This window comes from Mastigoproctus giganteus, chromosome 3, assembly GCF_048544385.1.
Source record: "Mastigoproctus giganteus isolate SK-2022 chromosome 3, ASM4854438v1, whole genome shotgun sequence".
NCBI lineage: Eukaryota > Metazoa > Arthropoda > Arachnida > Uropygi > Thelyphonidae > Mastigoproctus > Mastigoproctus giganteus.
The window spans coordinates 234,796,463-234,814,893 of record NC_143577.1 but is presented as its reverse complement, the minus strand read 5'-3'; the positions used below and the strand labels follow the sequence as shown (position 1 = coordinate 234,814,893).

Here is an 18,431-nt window from a genome sequence, read left to right as displayed (position 1 = left end):
AGGATTCTTGTGGGGCAAAGGGACACATTGTTACCAGATAGCATTATTATAATGATGTTCTAAGAGGCAACTCCCCCCCCCCCCACTTTTGATTTGGCAGACTACACCAGCTACAACTGAAACCCCAGATCTGGCTCTGTCCAAATTCTGTTTTCTAAGATCAAAAAGCAGACGTAAGTACTCTCTTTACAGATATTCTCAAGAGGATCCCTAAGCAGCCCCCACATTCCCCTTGTTTGAAAAATAAACCCAATCATGGGAATTACATTTAGTTGGGGGAGGGGTTCACAGAAGTTTTATTAAATTAACTTTGCACTGTACTAGCAATACTTTGTCATTGATAGCCATCCTATTGCACAATCAAGGTTATTTGCCCAACTTTTATTTCTCAGTTAGGTTACATTAGTTATATACTGGAAAAGTTATTCTGACACGGTTCCCATTTTTTTTTTAAATTTTATGAATGGCATTTATTTCCGTAGTAATCAGTTTTACTTCTTACTTTATCCTTCCACAAATATTTTCATCATATTATTCTATACTTTAAATGTACAATGAATACATACTCTTTTTGCTTTCCAGCTTGCCTGCTAAGAGTGGATTTCTCATTTCTTAATTCAAGATTTTCTTGTTTTAGCCTCTGACTTTCACACTCAAGTGCATTTACCTTCTGGAAAAAAGTAAATAATCAATTAATTAACAAAAATGTTTTGTTAATCACAAAGAAATTTTAATAAAAAAAAAAAAACTTTTTCATAGGACACAATAACAAAAAGCCTTTCATACAACTTCGAGAGATTCTACTGCACATTAATGTAGCATTTTCAAAGGACAAACACTGCATTAATGTAGTTCAACAATATAGGCCTCTGAAAGTTAACCCATTACTTTGTTTAACAAAATGAAAGTTTTTATTATAAAATAATTGGCAAATATGAATACTATCTGCAGTTGATGTAAGGCAAAATATTTACACATGTGAGAAATTTTCACATGGAATAATCACTGCATTTCCCTTCCGTAATACAGTTTGAAGTCAGAGGTATTTTGTAAGCAACATATACAAACATATACTGGAGGTTAGAAAACATTAAAAATTCTGAGAAGCACAGGGTTTTAAATAACATAAGGTAATTTTTATAGCAATAGATCATACTTACTGACTGCAATTCATCTATAAGTAATTCTTGTTTCAATTTCTTTTCCTCTGTGTTTTTCAAATCTTTCTCCAACTTGTCCCTTATACCAACACTTAATTGTAGCTTGTCTTCAAGTTTCTAGAAAGAGTATGATATAAATATCAAAATGTTAATTGATATACAATTAAATACAGTTAATTACAACATACAAACACACAATTTTCCTAAATTAAAGTCCAGTTTAATGTGACATGCTAATAGTAATTTCTGACTTATTTCAAAAGTAAATGTTTTAAGTGATTAAAAGCATCTCAAACAGAAGAAGGAATTCCAAGATTTGTTCTTTCAACTTTAATATTATTTCCACAGGTGAACAAAATTATCTAACAAATCATTTATCATATAAAAGCACGATTAGTCTAGTTATGTAAATGAAATATGTACTTTGGCTGGTTTGTACATAGTATATACACTGCCCTACCATTAATATCCAGACACTCTCCCTCCATGGATGTGGAAACAGGTCCTATGCATGTAACACATCACAGAACCCGCTATAAATATGCACACTGGACTTTGAACAGACAATTGCAATGAACAGACAATGTGGGCATGCAAGATGACACGTTCAACAGAATTAACAGACTTCCAACGTGGAATGATAGTAGGATGCCACATAAGGAAGCGTTCTGTACCACACATTACAGTCACTCTGGAGAGCCCTAGGTCAACGGTTAGTAACGTCATATGCAAATGGAACAGAATCTTCCAAAAAAAAAAAAAAAAAAAAACAGCTTGGTAAACCCCAAAAACTAACAGAATGGAACAAAAGAATCCTGCAAAGAACTGTGTGCGTAAATCGGAATTTGCCATTGTCTCAAGTCACACAAACCTTCTGTGAGAGTATTGGGACTAATGTCAGCACTAGTACAATATGAAGGACACTCCACAATATGGGTTACAATGGTCATGCAGCTATTCACAAGCCATTGATCACCTCAACAAATGCTAGATGACAATTAACATGGTGTAAGGAGTGCAAATCCTGGCCTATAGGGCAGTGGAAAACAGTCCTATGGACAGACAAGTTGAGGTTTGCACTCTACCAGTCTGATGCCCATTCCTGGGTGTGGCAAATACAGGGGAACAGTTCCTGATTGTATCCTCTCAACGATGAAGTTTGGTAGAGGCAGTGTCATGGTATGGGGCTCCTTTCATGGTTTGGCTTGGGCCAATTAGTTGTTATCGACAAAACCATGAATGCTGTGCAATCACGGTGCATAATTGTCCAGGACATCCTGGACAATTATGCACTTCCAACATTATGGCAATACTTCGGGGAAGGCCCATACCTGTATCAGCAAGACAACATGCCATTGTATACTGCTTGGGTCATAACAGAGTGGTTTGAGGAGATGGGTATGGAAAAGATTGATTGGCTAGCCCAGAGTTCTGATCTGAACCCTATCAAGCATCTTTGGGATGTACTGGATTGTCGGGTACGTGCACGTCGAGATTGCCCAAAGAACAAGGCCGAACTGGTGGCTGCATTAAAGGCTGAGTGGAGGAACATATAACCTGACATTTATAAAAAGCTGGTTGAGTATGCCGCAAAGATTGAAGGCCGTCATGAAAGCAGGTTTCAAGCACAAAATATTAAATGACACAATAAAAGCTCTTTTTTTTTTTTTTTTTGTCTAAAGGCAGGTGTATGTATATTAATGGTAGGGCAGTGTATGTTATCTAGAATGAATTCAAAATTTTATTATCACAAGAATATGTCTTGAAAGTCACTTTGAGAATTGTTTGAATAATTTGTAAATTACTGCAATTAAACCTCTTGATAAGATATTTTTATTTTTTTAAATTTTTTTATGAAGAATGCATGAAGATTTTTGGTGAAAAATGTTTCTATTATCATAAAAACATACAATAAGAGGCAATTTCGTGAATGAAAACTCCAAATACAAAAAGCAATTTTATCCTTAAAAAAAAATGTCTAGTGAAACTGATAATGCTGTTGATGCATTTAGATAAGGTGTGTACCTAAGAAGTGAATATCCCATAAGTTGTGAAATTTTCTTATGGTAGGCAATATGCACTACTTACTGCTATTATCAACCCTGATTACCTTAATCTCATTGACAAATTATGGATATAATGTTATCCATATCATTGACACATCATCATTGATATATCATATCCACTTGTTGTTGTTGTCATTTGGTTTTTAAGAGCATTAGCAACTAAGGCCATATTGCTCCAGGGATATGCAGTGGTCAATCCCTGACCTTTCCGCATCCTCCATATTTGGTGGTCACGGGCATCATATCCACTACCTCTGACTCTGCCTCCATTAATTCCCCTCTACCTCTACTTGAAGAACTTTTTCCAATCAAAAGGTCTTGTCCTGTGTTATCCTTCATTACACTTATTCTACCAACAGAGTAATTCATTTCAAATTTGAAGATTAATTATTAACTAGAGCCACCAAGACAGGGATTCACTGAGGTCATTTCTTATCAGTCCTGATCTTCTGTCACCTTTATATCTCTTTCAATAAAACCCATGAATTTCTTCAATACCCTAATGACAGCCTCTTTTCCACATAGTGGAGATCCCATCAATATCAGCAAATGAAATATTAAAAGTTTGTCATCTCAAACTTTAAAAATTCTCTTACCCTTTCAAAAATGAAACTGGATTTGGCTAAGACAAATTGCATCAATTCTCACTGGCATCAGGACCCTCTGCCAGCTATTGTGATTCCTGTAATTTTTGGTTTTGGACACAAAACTCACCTTCAAAATCTATGCAGATGAAGATTATCAAAGGGCTTCTGGTTTGTGAAGTTGCATCTTGAAAAATTAAAAATATGATCATTTTAAGAGACATAAATATTTATATATTTTCTGAATCCTGTGTACTGCTAATTTCTGGGCATTTGCTGCTTCTAATCAGAGATGTATATTTGCTACAGAATCTTGGCTGCTTAAATGGGCCTAGAAACATGCACAATTTCCCACTACCCAGATTCTGTTTTTTTTTTTTGTTTTTTTTTAAGGAATTTAATTTATCCTCTAATGCTCACTGTTTTGCAGAAACTAAGATTAACTTTATGGCAAACCAACTGATAGTAGAATTACAATAGGTTAACATCTGATAAGGCTAATCAATAACACTATCTTTATGTAGACTAATGATCAAATGTATGGGTAGGTTCATTTAAGAAAAATTTGTTCATATAAAATTGTACTTTCTGTAAACTGTGTTATTAATCATACAAACTATTAAACTTTATTTAGTTGGTCCTCCTTGTGAATTAAGGCCCCACTGTTCTCTGTTCTGGTCTCTCAAATGGCATACGCAGAGTTGTTAATCATTGGAGTAAGTTGACTTTGTGGGAAGTCATGGGCAGACAGCTTAAGTAAATCAAAGGACTTCTGGTTCATTACCGTGGGGGAGAAAGGATTTTTTTTTTTTTTTTTTATCCACTGTAACTTAAACTTCTGCATGACATATTTGTGCAGAACTCTGAATATATCTTCTAAAATCCATGTAAATTATACACTCATTCCTTGCATCAAATTCTTTTGTAACTGCCTCATAATGCCTTACCAGACTGGTCAGACAAGTTTCTTAATAAAAAGATGCTGAGCCTCTCTTATAACATCATTCCTAATGAGCTGATCCTGCAATGCATGAATTCCATAACTGCTGCTGCCACAAAGATCACACTTACAGGGTATATGGTTGTAAGATCACTCTTAGAAATACCTTTCTGCATGAGAGATATTTGCACATTTCCATTTTTCTGAAACTTCACTTCAGTCTAATGCCCTCATTATTATAGCTAAGAGTTCAGTGATCTTAGCCATTTCTTGCTATATAATTGAATTATGATACCACAGTTCCCTGTGCTTTCTTCATTTTTAAAGGTGATAATTTCTCCTGCAGTGCATTTTCAGTTAACATAAATGCACTCAATTCCAAATACTAGTTCAATTGTTAGATGATCTAATAGCTTCGGCCCCTCTATAAACATAGGCTGTTACAGTTTAGGGAACAGACAGAAGTGCAAGGTCGAGGGAGTAGAGAAGCTGCTGCATAAATGCGATTTTTTTTTTTTTTTTTTTTTTTTTTTTACAGCCAAGAACTACTGAACTGCCATTGCTGTGTGACTGGGCACATTGTCATGGTGTAGGATCCAGCCAACCTTCCATATTTGAGGTTGTCTTCCCCTCCCATTCTCATGCAAATGTGTCAAAACCTTAACACAGTAAGCAGCAATAATACTTCTTCCCTAGTCACAAATTCGTGGTGACTATTCCCTAATTGTCTAAAAAAAAATTGTTTTTTGTGTGCCACTTGGATGATTACACCTTGGTCTTAGAGCCATAGACAAACATCAAGCAATCTCAACAACATTCATTCACCTATCATTTCACACAAATTCCTTCACTTTTGTGATGTTGTTGTTTTGTAATGAAGAGCGTCCACTGCAATGTTTATCTTCCAGCATTTCCTGTCCATTTTTAAACTGTTAAAACAATCATAAACCGCTGCTTTCTTTAAAGCATCAACCTCCATAAATTTTCTGTAATGCTTTTAGTGTTTCTGTAGCACTTTTCACAAGTTTAAAGAAGAACATGACGTTAGCATGCTGTTCAAACTGCAACATTCTGAAATCAATCAGCTGTGACACACAAATGAAGTGGTCGAGTCAGTTCCCACTTGGCATGTGTGCGCACCAAGGTTAACATCAATGCCCCACAAAACCTTATGCAAGCCATTTAAATAACAGTGTGATTCCGTGAACTTTTTGAATGTACTACATATCACATTTATATAATGTTTATGACATTTAAATATTTTTAAACATTTTCAGTAGTTTCCTTTACAGTAAATTGTACCTCTTCTTGTTAAGCTGAGATATGGGTCACCTTATATATTCCATGTGAATATAAATGCAAAGAACCTCCTCAACTCATTAGCATTTTGGTTAGGGTTGTCGATAAAGTTCTATTTGCTTTCTCGTAGTGGGCCAATATGATTAATTTCTTTTAGTGTTCACATATGCAAAGAATTTTGAACTATCTTTCATGGGCCTCTAACCAAATCCTTCTCATCACGTGCCTTAGTTTGTTTCAATCTACTTCCTCTCAGTAATTTGATCACAAACTTGTTTATATATTCCATACTGAATAAGATCTCTTGATAATCTATATAAAACCAAGCGACTTTTTTCAGATAGTACTTTATAAAATCTTAAATTAATTCTTCATAACTTCTCCATAAACTTCATAAATTCTGTGGTCCCATTTTTGTTTGAATAAAAATGGTGAAACATTTCAAAGGTGTGAAATATGTAGTAGCATCTAGAACTATATCCTGGAAAATTTCCCATTTAACATGCTTCAGAAATTTCAGCTGTTCCTAATGAATGCAACTTAAATGATGTCTAAAGTTGACAACTCAAATTTAGAGGCCCCTGAACTCCAAAATTTTAATCATGGATGAATCTTTAGTAATCAAATTAAGAATAATGACTTCCCTAGAACATGGCTCTTCAAACTTTTTTTGATCTGCAAAAGGGTTCAGCAGCTAACGTCTTCTGCAAAACTTTTTTTAAATCTAATTCTTCCACGGAACATCAATATCTTTAAAAACAGTAATAATTAACAATATATAATATAACAATATAAATTTTTAAATAAAATAAAATGATACAAAATTAACAGAACATCTGCAGAACCTGTGCTTCCTTTGCACAACCCCACAGAATACACTTTAAAAGCCACTGCTCAAGGCAGCTCTTAATCTTGTTTTTCTTAATCCATATTAAAATAGTGCAAACAAATCTCAAAAACCTTTATCCCAGACTTTTTTCTATTTATTTGTCCTTTTATTAATAATAAAATAATAAAGTAAAACATAAAATCAACTCCCTAGCAGCATATCTAAAACGATGATATAGAAAGCATTCATTCTGATGGTTCAAAGAGTGATCACCATTGTGTTCTACCCACAAGGTCCAATCTATGATCAGATAACTGAAGTTCCTCCCCTACCGTAATAACTGATTTTCTTGCTGAATAGTTTTATAGCTAATCATATGGTATTCAGCCACTTGTTTGGAGAGGAGCAAATTCAATTCCAGTCTACAACTGGAATAATTTCTAAAGGATTCTTTAACCAGGCTTAAGTTAACTGTTCTTAAGCGAAGGGAGCAGTGCTTTTCTCCTGTGAGATATTCCAGTCACCACCCCACCCACAGCCTGCACAATGCAAATTCAGCCCGAGAGCACATCTATACAGCTATAGGATACACAAAATATACATCAGGCCTAGAAAAGTGATAGATTTAACAAAATGACAAAAAATCAGTTCAAATAATGCAGCTACCCATCATGCAGTCGGTAAGCAGCAGGATAGAGAAGGAAGGAGTTTAGGGTTCCAATAAATTTAGTATAATCTGATATTCTAATAATTATATATAGTTTAAATTTAGAAATATAGCTTAGAAAACAAGGCCATAAGTGATGACCTTGCTTTAAGCTTTCCCTTGGTGGAAAACTAATTATATCACACCAGAGAGAAAAATGTTTTTGTGTCGAACTACAGAAGCAATCAGTTTATAATCCTCAACAAACAAGTTGTGTATACATTTTGAGATATATTTTTGCAGGTTGAATTAGATTATGAAGTAGGACAGTGCCCAACCCCACTTTCGTAAGCACTCTAAAGAAGACAGACTTTTAACAAGCTTATTCCTTCTGGAGACCCAGTAGGTATCTAGAAGTAAAGAGCAAGTCATTCCAGCAAACAATAATTTAAAGTAATAATAATATAATTTAATAAAATAATAATAAATAATAATAATAATATAATTTACATATCTCTTAATACACAATTGTAATTCCTATGAAATTAAAACTGTTCTCCATTCTTATCATTTTACCTGTGTATCCAACTGATACCGGTCTTTACTTGCTTTAGCCTCTTCTAACTCGTCCTGTAATACCTACAAAGTAATTTGCAATTATTTGTAAATTTTATTTGTGCTTTGGTTTAAGCAGAGCACATGGCAATGGCACAAGTGACTGCAGCATAATGAGGTTTAAATCATAAAATTTTAAATTAACATCAATGCTAAAACCTATTTTCTTTTTTTTTTTTTTAAATTAAGGTCTTATTGATAAGACCTGATTGAGGTTTATTGTCCAATAAAAATATTAAATTCCTGAATTGTGACTTGCAAAAACTGTGTTTTTAGATCTGGGCAATGAGCACATACAATCAGAGAAGTTTCCAAGAAGCTTCACATTCCTGTGATATATAAGATGCTAACCGAGAGAAAACTCTTAACCCTTGGCATTTCACAAAATTTAGTAAACTGCAAAGAGTTTCACTGGAGTTATACCAGATAAACACATATCAAGATCAAAATGTAAGTCAACACTGACACTATTAAAAATTGCACACTACTAATAGTGAATAATGGAAGATCCACCATCCTCTTTCATTCTATTACAATATTATCTTCCAAAAAGTTTCCAAACAATAAATACACCTGGATGTGAAGAATTCTGTATCAAAAGGTGCCAAGAGAGCTGTTAGTCATCCACTACTGGTTAGTAACACAGAAGGTAATAGGTAATTTGACAATAGACTGCATTTTTGCGGAAGATTTGGTTACTTGTCTAATATCATATTTTATAATAACAATTTATGTCCAATTTTTTTTAAAAAGTGGTGCTGTTACAAAAGTCAGCCTGCACATATCCACTCTCTTACACACAACAAAAACAAATAAGTTCTGCTAGAAGCTCAAATGCACTTTATAGGTGGAGAAAATGTTATTAAAATAAAAAATAAAAAAAACTGGCAAACTAAATGCAATTGATATCATTATAAAACAAATTATAAAGATAGACAAGTTGAATATCCAGTGTTACTACACACATGAAGAAAATAATGGTTAACTGTAGATAAAATATTTGTTATTGGAAATACTGAAGTATGTATGAACGCATGCACTGCTGCTCCTGCCCACCTGGCTACGGAGGCACCTATGTATGAACCTAAAGCTTCATAATTTTTCCAATTACAATTCAGTTACCAATTTACATTTCTCATGCTGCATATTTGATCATCACTTCTTTGCCATGTATTGCACTGATGGAATCTGCCCATAAATAAGGAGCAATTTACTTCTCTTTAAAAAAATACCTTAATTGTAGAGTGCACCAAGGGATAACAAGAGATAAATGCAAATGATAATCCATATCATCCATATTTATCTGATGATATGAGCCAAAGTAATGCTTGCACTTGCTTTGTGAATTCTTGTTTGTTGCCACAACATCTGATGTTGATAACATGTTCTGAAAGTACCAATGTTTCAAATGAGGGGGGGGAGAAGATAAAGCTAGGGATACAAACCTAAATAACTTCAAGGGGTCAGAGTAGTGAACTATAGAAGATTACTTAGTCTTAAACGTGTCTACAGTAATGTCAGGAGTGTTGTCAATAAAATGGTTGAACTGAACTCCTGGTTAGGACAACTAACGCTGATATAATAGGGCTAACAGAAATGTGGTGCCACCTGGAATTTGATAATGAAGAGTTCCACTATGGTTTTTTTTTTTTTTTTTTTTTGATTTGGTAGTTGTTGGCGCATCGGCTTCTGTGGCCATATTGCACCTCCCAAGGTTTTTGCAGTACTTTGATCCAAGCCCGAGGCGGGAATCAAACCCGCGACCTTTGGGTTGCCGGGCAGGTACTTTACCCACTCGGCTAGCCCGGTCGGCTTTCCACTATGGTATGTATAATATATTTAGACAAGATATGGTATGTATAATATATTTAGACAAGATAGAGAAGACAGTAGGGATGGAGGGATAATGCATTTTTATCAAAAGCAGCCTGAGCATGAAAAAAGCTTTTGCTGAGTCTGAAATTAGGTCTGCCAGCATAGAATCTGTGTGGTGCAAGTTAGTTGGAAGCAAAGGTAAAATGAGAGTGGGAGTAATCTACAGACTGGAAGATTATGAAGAGTGTGACGAGAGTCTTTACATGCATGTGGAATAGTCAAGCAAGTGTGAACGTCTTATTATGGGTGACTTTAATCTGCCCCCGATTGATTGGAATAAGTGGGAGGGAAGTTCACCATGGGAAAAAATGTTTTTAAATAAACTAGATTATTATTTGTAGCAGCATGTTGGAGAAAGTACTAGGGGTGAGAAAATTCTTGATCTTATCATTACTAACAAATCAGATGACACCACACAGCTGAAACTACAGGACCTATTGTCAGGAAGTGATAATGCAATCATCAGTTGGAAGATGAAGAAAGATGTTGCAGTAGTTAGGTCCTTGAGGTTGTCAGAGACATTCTCTCAGATAGGCCAGACAAGCTGTGCTTGCTACCTGGGAGTCTAAAATGCTGATGGAACTGATATCCGGGTGACATTCAAAACTCCTACTGGAAACTAAAACGTTTCCAGTAGGAGTTTTTTTTTCCGGGTTCAAGAGAAAGGTTAGATGATGGATTTTTAAACAAATTTTTAGTTAGTGCTTGAAAGCCAACTTATATGCCAGAAAATATGGTATATAATATCTCATTAGGTATATATGAAGTTAAGGTCTAAGTTTACACCTGGCGTATAAGTTGACCAATGGTTTTAGAGGTAACTTTCGGGCCTTCAGAAGCAGGCTTACATGCCAGAATATAAGGTAAGCATAAAAAATAAATTATACATACATTAATCTGTCTTTGTAGAATGAACATTTGTTCCTTTTCATTCTCCAATTTCATTTGTAATGCATGCATTTCCAACTCAACTTCATTACTTGTCATAGTGCCTTTTTCCTAAAGAAACATAAAAAAAATTAATAATAAATAAAAAATTATGCATGAGGGTATGTATAAACTAAAAAATGGTGCTTTGATTTTTTTGCCAAAGAAACTAAGGCTATGATGTGTCAGAATATTCTTTCTGTTAACTGTGTATATTCTCAACCACAGCAACACACACACACACACACACACACACACACACACACACACACACACACACACACACACACACACACCTTGACCAGATTTAAACCTAGCATTTGTCAGTGTGGAAGGAGTGGCTTACAATTTTTTTTATATATTATTGTAATCTATATAATTCCATTCTCTGATCTAATTAATTTGTGAGAATAATTATTAAAAACAATTTTAGAGCTAGATTGAATGAAAAATAACAATTATAATACTGTAATAAGTCCATGCAAAGTGTATGGACTTATTACAGTATTTTTACAAAGACAGTTAATCCTAAATATAGAACTATACTCAATTCACTCATTAGGATTTATTTTTCATACCTAGTTCTTATAGCTAGAAGAGATATAAATAAAATATTACACCAACCTTAGTATCTTTTACTTCTTTCTGGATTTCCTCTTGATAACACAACTTAGATTCTAAAATGAACATTGCCTTTTTTAAAGTTCCCAATTGCTCTTCTACCTCAATTTTTTCATTATCTGAAACCAGTAGCTGATTTTCCAAAGTTTTATTTATATTATTTAACCCTTCTAATTGTTTTTTTAACCTTCCATTTTCAAGTTCCATCTAAAAAAAAAAAAAAAATAATAATATGAATATCAAAGGCTTCCAAAAACCTCAATTTATCAAAAGAGTTGGAATAGGAGAGTTTAGTGAACTTTTAAAATTGTTGAAAATACAAACAATAAGAAGACACCCAATGTAACGATAAGCATACAGAAGAAAAGAAAGTATGTACTCACAACTGATTAAAAACTTCTGATATAAAAAAAAAAAAAAATTATATGACTCGCCTTTACATATCAATAAATCAAAAAGCAAATCAACACTGTTCCACTGGCAGGCAATATGAATATTTGAATTATCAATGATTTGTTTGGGTAATCTAGGTTAATGATTCACAGAATTTACTTTGTTTTATTATAAAGAACAAATATATTTAATGTCAAAATAATCAATTTATATGCTAATAAGATCAATGGTTTACATAATAAACCACTCTAAACTAAAATTTCTTAATAGCAGACAAATATGCACTCAAATTCAAAGCAAAAAAAAAAAAAAAAACACTTTTCAATGAATGACTGACTTAAGCATCATGACTATCCTTATAGTTTAGAAAAGTCAAAAATTCCAAATTACTTTTTTCTTCCAGTCTCTTAAGGCTGCCTCTCATAATTATATAATTCCTTTCTGCAAAATTAATCAAAAAATTGTCTTATTCCATCTTCAATTGTACCAAGTTGAATGCTCCATTTTGCATGCGTAATTTGTTTGCATGTTTTATTTATATAAAATTTAATTATATAGATATTCTAGAAATTTCTCTACAACAGCTGTATGAAAATGAACTTAACTCCCAATATCTGTCCACATCTCTGTTAACTGGGTTAGTTTAAAGATTGCTTTTTGGACCACAAAACAGAATATGACTAAGGCACACTGGAACTGTTCCAGCTCATCACACGTAACGGTAACATCACATATATACTCTATTATTAAAAATAAGATTTCATTAATGAACGTTCAAATTCATAAAATTTTCCATTCCTCCTCCTACAACTACGTAATAACAGTAGTGTCAGCCATTTTTCTGCTCTTCCTTTTTATTTTAATCTAGAATACCTTTTCTTATCTGCCCATATTAAGATACAATCAAAGCAACAAGCAGTAACTCAAGTCATGTTATTTCAATTAATACTATATAAACACATATATAAATCTACTTGATACATTGCAGAGACCTTACTAAAGAGCCAAACTTTAAACATTAATTTCTTTAAAGAACAACAGTAGTGATAACAATTGTACAAATTAAAATATTTCAATACCATAAAAGCATAAACAGTTTCAATATATAGCCTCTATGTAGATAAAGGAAAACCTACCTCAGCTAGTTGCGATTTTATTTCTGCTGTTTGACTAAGTGAATCTTCAGTAAATTTTGAAACCTTTTGTTGAAGTTCTTCTACATTCTCTGTGCTTCTCCTTGTCTAAGAAAATGTACTAATTAGCATAAATGCACAAAAGGCAAAATTGTGTTACAATTTAAATCAGAAAACTGACTTTTTAAATATTATCAATAATAATACAATCAAATATTAAAGATTAATGCTTACACTGTGTAGTAAAAAATTTATGTTCATACTTAATTGTTTCTTATATGTATTTTGTGTGCTGAATTTATGTTTTTGCATCATTTATATGCATTACAGAAGTGCACTATAAAATATCAATGTAAATACACCATATCGAACTCATAATTAAAAACTACATAAGTAGTGTAAAGGCATCGATTTAATTGTATCTCATATTGTGACTACCTTCACAACGAGTTACCATGTATTGCACTACCTCAAATAAGTAACACTTCACTAAAAGAGAAGACTATTGTTATTTATTCTCAGTGGGCACCGCCACCACCCAGACGGCACAGTTTAAAAGCTTATTGGCCTTTCCTTGGTGGGTGGGCAGGTACCCTGGTGTTGCAATCATGTCAACCCAGTTATGAGAGATGTCAAAAAGTGTGCACGATAATACTTAAATAAAATATAAATGTTCAAGGCATAATATATTATGAGTTTAAAATACATTATAAAATATCGGTGTAAATACACCACAGCAAACTCATAATGAAAAACTACATAAGTAGAGTAAAGGCATTGATTTAATTGCATCTCATATTGACTACCTTCACAACAAGTTATCATGTATTGCACAACCTCAAATAAGTAACACTTCGCTAATAGAGAAGACTATTGTTACTTATTCTCAGTGGGCTTGGTGGTGGTGCATTGCTTTGTGATATTTTATGTATCATCCTCAATATTTAACAATGATATTAAACCCATACAAATGAGAATATTTCTAGTATTATACAATTGTTAGATTTTCATATTTAATTATTAAATTTGAAAATATATTAAATTGTAAAGTGATCAACAAAAAATTAAATTATATTTCGTTAAAAAAAAAAAAATGTATAATTAGTGAATAAGAAACCATTCTTGCCCAGTAGTCCCCAACCTTCAGCATTTTATTGGTTTTGAACCCAGCCAAAAACAAAGACTGGACTTTCCTGAATATTAACCACAGTTTGATGTTCTTCTACCTCACAATTTGTGATTATTTTGTCTTAATTTTGATCATTATTAAGAAAATAGCAAATTTTCAAGATAGTGCTAGGTTTCCCTACAGCAAAGAAAGTCTTATTTCTTCAATTTGAAATTCATCCTATTTGAGGTGTTCAAGCTTATAAAGAAAGGATTAGAGGCAATACTACCTGGAATAGAAAGATCTGGAAGGAAGAGTGTCTAAAATATTATACACATATATTTCGTTCTCATGAATTACAAAGCTACAGGCATTTAAACTTATACTTGGCTATAAGTTTAAAGACACGGTTAAGTACATTGCTTGAAAGGGGAGTAAATAAAACGTTAACTACAGGAATTCAGTAAAATTAGAGACAAGGGAAACTTGTGTTGAATCATGGATGCTGCTGGTTACATAAGGAAAATTCTGAAGAAAATCAAAGTCTATTTAGACACAAGGCTAAGCACAGAAAACGGTAACAGCTTTTTTTTGAACAGTATCTAAAATAAACTGAAATGTCTATCTTGGTAGTCAAGTGGTCAGATGCATAAGTACATGCACTTTGAGTGACCATGGTTCAGTTCTGCATGACTGCTAAATATGGTGTTCTCTCTTGTATTCTCTTTCTATCTTGTGAATTCTGACCATGTGGTTGTCCTGGAGTATACATAGAAAATTTATTTATTTATTTAACTATGCTGCATAACAAAAACTATCACTTACTGTAAACTATTACACAGTATTAAAAATGTTTATATACAGTTATATAAATTTTTAATATAAAAACACATAGCAGACAATCAGAAATGATTATCTGCTAGGATAAAATCAGAAATGTTTATGCATAAACTGTTCCACACTAATAATTTTTATACGTGAAACTTTGTCTGAAAACCATTAGCAGGAAAATCTGTGTTAACTATGCTTACTTTATTTAAATTTTCTTGATACTTGGAGACAATACTTCTGCTACAGGAGACCTCATCGGTAAGACGAACTACTTGTTTCTTATACTCTTCTAGCTTAGACTGTGCCTCTTCCAGTTCCTTCTTTAAAGATTCATTCTGAGAGTTCAGATCATCCACACTGAAATATATACATACAAAAATAAGCAAAATATATTAATTTATTAATCCTCTCTCCCTTTGTTGGCTATTTTCAATTTTTAATATTCTGAACTAAATGATTAATAAAATCAAGAACTAAAGTACAATCTTCATATCAAATCAGATTGGCTTAGTTAAACTTTTCTCAAGTGTTACATGTTATAAAAGAATAGGAAAACAATTTGAAGTCTTATGTTATATCATGTATGGAATAAAGTAATTTATGCTGTATTAGTGTATTATCTATTGTTTCTTCTTATTCTTAACAGCATGCACTCCAAGGATTTAATACTTCAAAAGGTAATCAAAATTTCTTTTTGTACATTATAATTCAACTTTATAATTTATAACAATTAATGTAGTTTTTTATATATAAAAAAAAAAACAGCACTTTCCATAATTTCTAAATTTAGTTACACGAAGATTATGTACAAGTATTTAACTATTATTATCATAACACACTCACGGTTAGTGAAGGGTCTGTAGCTATCTACACCAGGAGGACACCCTACTCACATTTCCTAAGCTAGGATTGTGGGGAACTGGCTGGAGTCTATATCCAATGTCCATCCCACCCTTTTTGTAGTATAATCTCTTATTTGGAAGCCAGCTATATGAGTATTTGAACAAATGAGGATGGTCTCCTGATAAGAACTAATCAATCAAACTGAATAAATTATAAGCTGAAACCTTTGTTGTATTACCATTATGATATTCCAAAAAAAATCAAGACTCTTATCAAACTGAGATGTAGCCTAGATCAATGTTAGAAGCTTAAATAGCACAGAAGTGTAATTATCAGGACAACTAAATCTATATTATATCAGAACAGCATGTTGAAAAAAAAAAAAAAAAAAAGAGCATGAAGGCAGGGAAACTGCAGCTAAACAATTATTCATCATCATCTTCCACATATAGACATTATAGACCTGTGAGTTTAACTTCTGTTCCAGGAAAATTAATGGAGGCACTAGTTAAAGAAGCACTGCAGGATCATTTAGACAAGACTTCAATAGCTCGGACAGCATGGTTTTGTTAAGGGGAAATCTTGCCTGACCAATTTGATTGGATACTATGATGCAGTCACAAAGGAACTGGATGCAGGGAATAACTTGGATATTATATACTTGGATCTTAGAAAGGCTTTTGATACTGTTGCACATGGAAGACTGCTGCACAAATTGGAGCAGTGTGGCATTGGAGGCAAATTGCTGTTGTGGATAAAGGGGTGGCTGAGGGGGAGAAGACAGAGAGTGGTAATCAATGAACACTGCTCGTTGTGGACTAATGTTATTAGTGGAATCCCTCAGGGCTCAGGGTTGGGTCCATTATTGTTTTCTGTATTTATAAATGATATTGATGATGGTATATCAAGCTTAATGTCGAAGTTTGCAGACGATACAAAGGTAGGCAGGGTTGTCAAGGACACTACTGACACTATGCTGCTGCAACAGGATCTGGAAAGGTTGAGCAGATGGGCTGAGAGGTGGCAAATGAAGTTTAACATTGACAAATGTAAAGTACTACACATGGGAAACAGCAACCCCAGAGCAACGTATCAACTCTGTGGTACTACACTGACAGTGGTAGAGAATGAAAGGGACCTGGGGGTGGTTGTGCAGGCAGATATGAAGTTTTCTGAGCAGTGCAGACGGGCTGTAAGAGTAGCTCATGGTGTATTGTCAATGATATATAGGAATTTTTCTAGCAGGGATAAAGAGGTGATTATTCCCTTGTATAAGGCAATGGTCAGGCCACACCTAGAGTACTGTATACAGGTCTGGAGGTCTCATTTCAAGAAGGATGTAGAGCTGCTGGAACGAGTACAGAGAAGGGCAACAAGATTAGTGAATGGAACAAAGGGGGTGCTCTTACGAAGAAAGGCTTAAGTTTTGCAAATTACAGTGTCTGGAGACTAGGCACCAGCGAGGTGATCTGATAGAGGTGTATAAAGCCTTAAATGGTTTGAGCATGCTCAATGCTGATGGGATTCTTCCTCTCGCTCAGAATAATCACCTGAGAGGGCATAAATTCAAATTGAGGAAAGACAGATGTAGGATAGACGTGCGGAAATTTGCCTTTAGCCAGCGGGTGGTTGGTTGGTGGAACAGACTTCCATCCCTTGTCGTGGAAGTTGATAGCCTAAATAAGTTTAAGGCTCAGCTGGACAGGTATTTTGAACGAACAGAGGGGTGAAGTGGAAGTGGTTTTTTTTTTTTTTTTTTTGGCTGATGCTGCATAAGCATCAGATTTGCATCAAATGCCTCTACTAATGCTAATGCTAATAACAGTAGATATCTGAACTAATGATACTGACAATAGAATGACGGCTAATGGAGACCCTACTGTACAATTTAATTACAACTATATTTATTATAAAATACATACACCTGAGACTTCCAATTATCCTTCTTTTTAACTTGATCTATATAGATTTTGGTAAGATCAATGACTTTTTTCTCTGTTGTGTCATGCTCCTTCCTTTCCTGTTCAAGGCATCGCTTCAAACTCTAGAAGAAATAATTTATTAACATTTAACAACACAAAATCTCTAGTTATACAATTAAAATAATTTCAAATAAAAGAATATTAATTGCTACTAGGTAGTAACTTAACAGTAGCTAGCATTCTTTTAGGAAGAGGATAAGCTATTCAAATGGAATTAAATTTATATTAGCAATTTTTCTTGCAAATCTGACTAAGTGTGATCCGTATATTTTTATAACTTTAATGAAAATAAAATTTACCAAACCAAATTTTATTTATGCAATTTAATGAATTTCATTCATTAAATTGCATCTCAATATTACACAGAAATACAGAGTAGTAAACTAGAGAAGATTACTTAGTCTTAACTGTGGCTACAGTAGTGTCAGGAGTGTTGTCAATAAAATGGCTGAATTTGAACTCCTGGTTAGGACAACTAATGCTGATATCATAATAGGGCTAACAGAAATGTGGTACCATCTGGAAATTGGTAATGACGAGTTCAACTACATTATGTATAATATATTTCTGGGAGGATCT

General features: G+C 33.5%; 1 protein-coding gene across 1 annotated transcript in view; it reads right to left on the bottom strand.

Moving 5' to 3' along the window:
• Positions 1–18,431, bottom strand: part of LOC150088894 (citron Rho-interacting kinase-like) — a 178,665-nt gene that overhangs the window by 107,282 nt on the left and 52,952 nt on the right. Inside the window, exons 9-15 of the mRNA XM_090370347.1 lie at positions 17,793–17,914; positions 15,228–15,384; positions 13,092–13,196; positions 10,906–11,013; positions 8,101–8,163; positions 1,161–1,277; positions 567–670 (exon numbers count right to left, since the gene is read on the bottom strand). Coding sequence (XP_090226473.1) covers positions 567–670; positions 1,161–1,277; positions 8,101–8,163; positions 10,906–11,013; positions 13,092–13,196; positions 15,228–15,384; positions 17,793–17,914 — 776 coding nt within the window. The remainder of the gene's footprint in view (positions 1–566; positions 671–1,160; positions 1,278–8,100; positions 8,164–10,905; positions 11,014–13,091; positions 13,197–15,227; positions 15,385–17,792; positions 17,915–18,431) is intronic.